Below are 8,651 nucleotides of genomic sequence, written 5' to 3'. Positions count from 1 at the left end.
CATAATAATATTCTAAACATACCCAGGTTAGGGCTCCTTCACAAGGGCGAGCGCAATATGTGAATCACGATCCGATATCGCTCTCCCCACCATGTGAAAGCCCCGTGCATGTGATGAGTTTTCATGTGAAAACAGCCTCGCATCACTGCAGGGATGGAGGGAATCCCCGCCATGGCTGTCACAGCCGCAGCAAAGGATCGCAAGCTTAGCTGCAAGTCAGCAGGGAAACATTAAACATGATACAAATAGCGCATTTCTCACTTGCGGTTTTTGGGTTAGTGTCTATTTTTTGGCTTTTTTTTTTAGATGTTTTTGCTTAGACTTCTCCATGAATAATGAGAGAACAAAATAGATGCTAAACATAAGTAAACAAATGGTCACCACCCAAAAAACACCCGTGAAAGACTCTTGTGTCCGCTAATAAAATGTTCAGTAATTAGCAAAAAAGAACCACGGCACCCACTCGATCCCGCCAGAAAAGAAAACTTGGGGGGGGGGGGGGGAGGGACAGAGAGAAATTCAAAAAGTTTCCTTCTCTGTAGCGAAAAATATTCATGCAAAGCCAGCAACGGGGCTATGGGCCTAAGCCCCTTCCACGATCCCAATACTATAGCAAAGCTGTGGCAGCATGTAATGATGCGAAAAAAAGCTTCTTGATTAAAGGAGCATATCTTATTGTTTCACAGTTTTAAAAGAGGCTAGTGAAAACACAGTTCAGACTCCATGTTCTGTATGCCCCTAGGAGAATACAGAACATGGAGTCTGAACTGTGTTTTCACTAGTTTGTTGGCTTGAAAAAGACCTTGTTTAGGTCGAAACATCGCCTCTTTTAAAACTGTGAAACAATAAAATAACGCTAATAAAATGTTGACTTTTTGGGGGGGGGGGGGTAAGGGGGTGGAAATGTATCATCTGCATTCTTCTCTCTTAGGCCTTAGTCAGACGGGCGTTTTTAGCCACGATTTGCGCATGCGCATGCGTCCGGCCATTTTATAAAACCATTGCTTTGCAATGGTATCGGACACATGAGCGCTTTTTATGCGCTCGTCCGATAAATTATAGAACAGAAATCGCAGATCGCACCTATCTGCGATCTGCAATTCCTGTTCTCTTCTCTATATGCGCTCAATGGGGCCGGCGGCAGCAGCGCCGACCCCATTGAGAACATATAGAAGACAAATCATTCTTCTCTGCCACAGCTGTAACAGCTGTGGCAGAGAAGAACGATGTTTGCCCATTGAATTCAATGGAGCCGGCAATAAAGCCGGCTCCATTGAAAGCAATGGGCTGCCGGACAGCGCTAGATGAATTGTCGGGAAGGGGTTAAATATATAAGCCCTTCCCTGCAATTCATCCAGAAAAGTGTTAAAATAAAAAAATATATATATACTCACCTGCTCCCGGCAGCAGGAGATCCGCGCGACCGGCCTGCAGTGGGTGTGAAGGGGGTGTGACTCAGACTTGCCCCTGATTGGCTCAGCCTGAGCCAATCAGAGGCAGGTCTCAGTCCCACCCATTCATGAATTCATGAATGGGTGTGAGTGAGACCTGCCTCTGATTGGCTCAGCGCTGAGCCAATCAGGGGCAGGTCTGACTCACACCCCCTGCAAACCCACTGCAGGCCGTCCGTGCTGAACTCCGTCTGCCGGGACAAGGTGAGTATATATGTATATATTTTTTTTTTTTTACACATTTCTGGATGAATTGCAGGGAAGAGCTTATATATTTAAGCCCTTTCCGACAATTCATCCCGCGCTCGCCCGCAGCGCATTGCTTTCAATGGAGCCGGCTGTATTGCCGGCTCCATTGAATGCAATGCGCTGGACAGCTCTGGCCCGTTTCTAATGAAACGCGGCTAGGAGCAGATTTTCGGGCGATTTTTGGGCCCCGGTCACGCGATTTGCGGATGCGCATCCATCATGCGATCCGCAAATCGCGCGAAAAAACGCCCGTGTGACTAAGGCCTTAAGGTGCATTTACATGGAAAGATGATCACTCAAATGGCAGGTTGAGTGACAGTTTTGAGGATCACTTTGTATATGCTCTTAAGTAGCTAATTAGCTACTTAAGAGTTTATTAGTGTGTAAATGAAGGCTCCTGCTGTATGCAGAAGACATCTGCATGCAGCTGCTTTGTTCTGGGAGCTGTCAGTAGTATCCCCCTGAGAGCTCGGAGCTGGATACCAGCTGAAACAATATTATCAGCGGTATCCCACTGATATCAGTGCGTGGAACTGATATGAGTCATCCCTGAACTTTAACTTGCTAAACGTTAACGATGAACGAATAGTGCACAAAAAGTGCACGATGGCCGCACGTTTAGAGACAACGATTACCGTTCAAAAGATGACTTTTGAGTGAATTTTGAGCGATAATCGTTGTGTCTTAATTGGTCTTTACTCACACGAGCGTTTTCTCACGGCAAAATAGCCCCGATAAAACATCAGGCCGAAAATCAAGACCATCTAAAGCATTGGATTCAGATGGCTGATTTTCAGCCACATCAAAATATTGCGGCCGTGATAATAGGACATTGCGGCCAAATACTTCGGATTATGTTTTGACGCAGCCTGAAAAGATAGGTCTTGCGCTATCTTTCAGCAGCGATCAGCTGGCGGCACCCATACGCTTCTATGGGAGCTGCCGGCAAAGGGAGGAGGAGGGAGTTTAGCAGCGGCTGAATGGGCGATAAAATGTGAGATTTAGCCGCAACATGGACTTGACTCTTTCCCCTTTGTGCATTTTTCGGCCGCGATGTGGCTGGACAAAAAACATATCACCCATGTGAATAAGGGCTAAAGGAAGCCCGTCAGGTCCTATGAGCACCTTAAAGTAATATTCTGGTCTCATAGAAGAGGGGCGCTGAGTCTGGGAGTCCTTTATACCCCACTGTCTCCCCATTCCCTCACTGATGCCCCCTGAGTCTGCTGCTCTGTATTACATGGATGTCTAGTCCAATCACATTCTCAGTATTACATTGCTGAGTACATGCAACGAGACCAGAAAACCCAAATAATACAAGCAGCAGGAGAAGGATACGATGGAAATAAAACCAGACACACAATGATATTGGGGTGAAAACAGAGAATTTTATTGAATTACAATTTTATTAATGAGGATGATTTGATGAATATTTTTAATAAGTCAAGGATATGTTAGATCCATTGACGTTCACTGATTCAGGGGAAGGCGAAAAAACCCCTATAAGGGGAAAAAAATTCCTTCCCGACTCCACTGAGGGCAGTCAGACAAGTTCCCTGGATCAGTGATTGTAAGAAACTAATCCAGGGGAAGGCGAAAAAACCTCATTGAGCGTCTGCTAATTCAGCTTCAGATGAGGAAAAACTCCTTCCCGACTCCGCGCACGGCAGCCAGAACCGTTCCCGAATCAATGTAATTTGTAGTAAGAAGATGACCAAATATTTCGGAAGTGGCCGAATTGGAGGGGCGGGGGGGCCATTGTATTGATCCAGAGGAAGGAAAGAAAAAAACCCTTTAAGACATCTGCCAATTTGTCCTGATATAAGGGGAAAAACATTCCTTCCTGACTCCAAATATGGAATCGGAAATTAGTCCCTGGATCAGATACCCATGCAGATACTCACCTCATGTCCATTTGATGTCGCAGGCGCAGTCGGTGAGTTCTGTCTTGATTGTAGAATTGACAATCGCTGAGGTCTTAAAGAATCACCGAGGTCTTGAAGTCGTTCCAGAGGTCAGAAGATTCAAAGCCTAGAGATTAATGTAGTGTTATGGTGATACTCACGGCTCTGAGAGACGCTGTCCAGACCGAGCGGACGTCCAGTTGTACGCAGGCGGCGGGCACAGGAGGCACGGGCTGCAGAGCAGGAGGCGCGGGTTCATCCTACTGTGTCCAACTAGGTGCTAGAAATGTGAAGTCGGACACAGGGTGAAGAGCTGGCGCATCTTCTGGCAAATCCAGGTGGCCGGTACCTACAGCGAGCTGCAAGAGGAAGAAAGAAACAGAGATATAATAGAAGTATGTAATATTTTCTCCTCATCTAGACACTTGGCATGGAAATATAACATTCAGTAAGTCTTCACTTACGGGAAAAGGTTTAAATGGTGGCACTATTCTCCTCTGCTCCAGTTCCTCCCAGCGCACATCTCCGAAAAATGGGTGGCTCCTGATGTTTCCGGTCAGTCCCAGGCGCCTCTCCGGATCCTTCTGTAGCAGCTTCTTGATGAGATGTCTCAGGTCAGGATCCAGCCACGGTGGAAAGCTTGGCTTGTCAGTGGTGATCGACTGCCGGACGATGTGTAGCTGTTGGCCATCAAAAAATGGTGAATGTCCGGTTGCCATTCTGGACACAACGATGCCCATACTCCACCAATCCACTGCTACGTTGTAGGCTTGCTTCAGGATCATCTCGGGGGCCATGTAGCGGGTTGTTCCTTCCACTCCGCGGATCATGCTGGACGCTGTTAGACCGTCTTGTGCCAGACCCAGGTCGATGATTCGGATGTGCCCATCTCTATCCAGCATGATGTTGTCTGGCTTGATGTCTCTGCAATGAAAAGAAAACCCTTTTTAGAAACAGCGCCTCTCCTGTCCATGGCTGTATCTGGTATTGCTGCTCAGCCTCATTCAAGTGCATAAAGCTAAGCTGCAGTACCTGACAGCTCCTGGAAAACAATGACAACATCAATCCTGTTTCTCTTAGGCCTCAGTCAGACGGGCGTTTTTTCGTGCGATTTGCGAATGCGTCCGGCAATTTTATAGAACCATTGCTTTGCAATGGTATCGGACACATGAGCGCTTTTTATGCGCTCGTCCGATAAATTATAGAACAGAAATCGCACCTATCTGCGATCTGCGATTCCTGTTCTCTTCTCTATATGCGCTCAATGGGGCTGGCGGCAGCAGCGCCGACCCCATTGAGAACATATACTACAAAGATCATTCTCCTCTGCCACAGCTGTAACAGCTGTGGCAGAGAAGAACGATGTTCGCCCATTGAATTCAATGGAGCCGGCAATACAGCCGGCTCCATTGAAAGCAATGGGCTGCCGGCGAGCGTGGGATGAATTTTAAAAATATAAGCCCTTCCCTGAAATTCATCCAGAAATGTGTAAAAACACAAAAGAAAATATATACTCACCTTGTCCTGGCATTTAAAATCCCCACCTGCTGAATGAGCTGCCTCTGATTGGTCACAGCCTGACCAGCCTGACCAATCAGAGGCAGCTCTCACTCACACCCATTCATGAATTCATGAATGGGTGTGACTAAGGCCTACCGATGCACGATGCCACGCTGGTGGAGAAACTGGAGGCCGCAGATCAGCTCCGCTGTGAAGAACCTGATGAAGAGAGGAAAGTGTTTAGTATCAATGGTGATCATTCTGGATAACTGCTGCACAATGTCATCTTACCTCTAACATCCGATCCGCCCGCCGAACCCCAGAACTGGTTACTCACTGTGTAGTGGGGCGGTTCAGTTTACCCGATACGTTAATCAGGGTCTGCAGGCTGCCGCCGGACAGGTACTCCATGACGAAGTAGACGTGATCCTGTAACACCAAGCACAATACTGCAGTAGGGGCTCATTCACACGGTGAGAAAATCTCACAAGTCTTGTGTACGCAACACATGGCTGTCTTCACTAGGAAGATCACTTTCAGGATCCTCCTCCTCCTCCTCCTCAGGCCATACACGCTGAAAGGATGACAGGCAATCAGCCGGTGTACCGTCAGCAGTGGGCCAAGCTGTCTCTTCCCCCTCCTCCTCATCCTCCTCATGCTCCTCCTCCTCCTCCTCTACGCGCTGAGAAATAGACAGGAGGGTGCCCTGACTATCCAGCGGCATACTGTCTTCCCCCGCCCCCATTTCCGAGCGCAAAGCAGCTGCCTTTATGGTTTGCAGGGAATTTCTCAAGATGCATAGCAGAGGAATGGTGACGCTAATGATTGTAGCATCGCCGCTCACCACCTGGGTAGACTCCTCAAAATTACCAAGGACATGGCAGATGTCTGCCAACCAGGCCCACTCTCCTGAAAGGAATTGAGGAGGCTGACTCCCACTGCGCCGCCCATGTTGGAGTTGGTATTCGACTATAGCTCTACGCTGTTCATAGAGCCTGGCCAACATGTGGAGCGTAGAGTTCCACCGTGTGGGCACGTCGCACAGCAGTCGGTGCACTGGCAGCTTAAAGTGATGTTGCAGGGTGCGCAGGGTGGCAGCGTCCGTGTGGGACTTGCGAAAATGTGCGCAGAGCCGGCGCGCCTTTATCAGAAAGCGCTGAACCACCAAATTAAAGACGTGGGCCAGGCATGGCACGTGCGTGAGGCTGCCGAGCTGCAGAGCCGCCACCAGGTTACGGCCGTTGTCACACACGACCATGCCCGGTTGGAGGCTCAGCGGCGCAAGCCAGCGGTCGGTCTGCTGTGTCAGACCCTGCAGCAGTTCGTGGGCCGTGTGCCTCTTATCGCCTAAGCTGAGTAGTTTCAGCACGGCCTGCTGACGCTTGCCCACCGCTGTGCTGCCACACCGCGCGACACCGACTGCTGGCGACATGCTGCTGCTAACACATCTTGATTGCGAGACAGAGGAGGAGGAGGAGGAGGAGGGTGCTTTAGTGGAGGAAGCATACACCTCCGCAGATACCACCACCGAGCTGGGGCCTGCAATTCTGGGGGTGGGTAGGACGTGAGCGGTCCCGGGCTCTGACTCTGTCCCAGCCTCCACTAAATTCACCCAATGTGCCGTCAGGGAGATGTAGTGGCCCTGCCCGCCTGTGCTTGTCCACGTGTCCGTAGTTAAGTGGACCGTGGCAGTAACCGCGTTGGTGAGGGCGCGTACAATGTTGCGGGAGACGTGGTCGTGCAGGGCTGGGACGGCACATTGGGAAAAGTAGTGGCGACTGGGAACTGAGTAGCGCGGGGCCGCCGCCTCCATGATACTTTTGAAGGACTCCGTTTCCACAACCCTATACGGCAGCATCTCAAGGCTGATGAATTTTGCTATGCGGACGGTTAACGTTTGAGCGTGCGGGTGCGTGGCAGCGTACTTGCGCTTGCGCTCCAACAGTTGCGCAAGCGATGGCTGGACGGTGCGCTGAACTACACTGCTGGATGGGGCCGAAGACAGCGGAGGTGAGGGTGTGGGTGCAGGCCAGGAGACGGTAGTGCCTGTGTCCTGAGAGGGAGGTTGGATCTCAGTGGCAGGTTGGGGCACAGGGGGAGAGGCAGGGGTGCAAACCGGAGGCGCTGAACGGCCTTCGTCCCACCTTGTGGGGTGCTTGGCCATCATATGTCTGCGCATGGTGGTGGTGTTGAGGCTGTTGGTGTTGGCTCCCCGGCTGAGCTTTGCGCGACAAAGGTTGCACACCACTGTTCGTCGGTCGTCAGGCGTCTCTGTGAAAAACTGCCAGACCTTAGAGCACCTCGGCCTCTGCAGGGTGGCATGGCGCGAGGGGGCGCTTTGGGAAACACTTGGTGGATTATTCGGTCTGGCCCTGCCTCTACCCCTGGCCACCGCACTGCCTCTTGCAACCTGCCCTGCTGATGCCCTTGACTCCCCCTCTGAAGACCTGTCCTCCTGAGTAAGCGTTGCACACCAGGTGGGGTCAGTCACCTCATCGTCCTGCTGCTCTTCCTCCGAATCCTCTGTGCGCTGCTCCCTCGGACTTACTGCCCTTACTACTACGTCACTGCAAGACAACTGTGTCTGATCGTCATCGTCCTCCTCACCCACAGAAAGTTGTTGAGACAGTTGGCGGAAGTCCCCAGCCTCTTCCCCCGGGAACTTTCGAATGGTTGGGCATCAGTGACGATAAACTCCTCTGGTGGGAGAGGAACCGCTGCTGCCCAATCTAAGCAGGGGCCCGAGAACAGTTCCTGGGAGTGTTCCCGCTCCTGAGCAGGTGTCATTGTAGTGGAGTGAGGAGGCTGGGAGGAAGGAGGAGCAGCAGACAGAGGATTCGGATTGGCAGCAGTGGACGGCGCAGAACTGCGGGTTGACGATAGGTTGCTCGAAGCACTTTCTGCCATCCAGGACAGGACCTGCTCACACTGCTCATTTTCTAATAACCGTCTCCCGCGTGGACCCATTAATTGGGCGATGAATGTGGGGACGCCAGAAACGTGCCTCTCTCCTAATCGCGCAGCAGTCGGCTGCGACACACCTGGATCAGGAGCTCGGCCTGTGCCCACACCCTGACTTGGCCCTCCGCGTCCTCGGCCGCGTCCACATCCTCTAGGCCTACCCCTACCCCTCAGCATGCTGTATTACCAGTGATTTGATTTCACAGGCAGCTAATAAATTGGCGCAAGACTGCAGGCCAAATATAATTTTTTCCCTTTTTTGAAAACGAAAGGCCCCACTGCCTCTAGTGAATGTATAATCTAAGTTTAATAACTGTGCTGTTTTCCTGCTAATGTGTCACAGAACGTGAGGGTAGCAGAGTTATTAACTGTGGCAGAGCAGGTATTTTTTTCCCAATTAAGGAAAGCAAATGGCGAAGCCAGCAGTAAACCGTAGCTGGGTGCGTCTGATTTTTAAAGGTTGCACACGCAGCCGACACGTGTCCACCGCCCTTAGGACGGACAGAGGCAGGACAAATAGAATTATTTTCCGTTTTTTTGCACCAAAAGGCAGCACTGCGTATATTCTATGAACATGAGAAGTTTA

At 50.6% G+C, this 8,651-nt stretch overlaps 1 protein-coding gene across 2 annotated transcripts; it reads right to left on the bottom strand.

Annotated features, from left to right (window-relative positions):
* Window positions 1-3,440: 3,440 nt before the first annotated feature.
* LOC136581667 (protein kinase C theta type-like) lies at window positions 3,441-5,522 on the bottom strand. 2 transcript variants are annotated; one of them, XM_066582294.1, is made up of 4 exons: window positions 5,396-5,451; window positions 5,261-5,323; window positions 4,069-4,528; window positions 3,441-3,963 (listed from the first exon to the last, which is right to left on the bottom strand). In XM_066582294.1, the coding sequence occupies exons 3-4, from the start codon at window positions 4,504-4,506 to the stop codon at window positions 3,865-3,867; spliced, it is 537 nt and encodes a 178-aa protein (XP_066438391.1). In that variant the 5' UTR covers window positions 4,507-4,528; window positions 5,261-5,323; window positions 5,396-5,451; the 3' UTR covers window positions 3,441-3,864. The 2 variants fall into 2 exon arrangements, with proteins under 2 accessions (XP_066438391.1, XP_066438390.1); XM_066582293.1 differs by having other exon boundaries at window positions 5,261-5,522.
* Window positions 5,523-8,651: the final 3,129 nt, after the last annotated feature.

The sequence above is a fragment of the Eleutherodactylus coqui genome, chromosome 11 (genome assembly GCF_035609145.1).
Source record: "Eleutherodactylus coqui strain aEleCoq1 chromosome 11, aEleCoq1.hap1, whole genome shotgun sequence".
NCBI lineage: Eukaryota > Metazoa > Chordata > Amphibia > Anura > Eleutherodactylidae > Eleutherodactylus > Eleutherodactylus coqui.
Note: the sequence above shows the minus strand (reverse complement) of the source record. Positions and strands in the feature narration are given on the sequence as shown.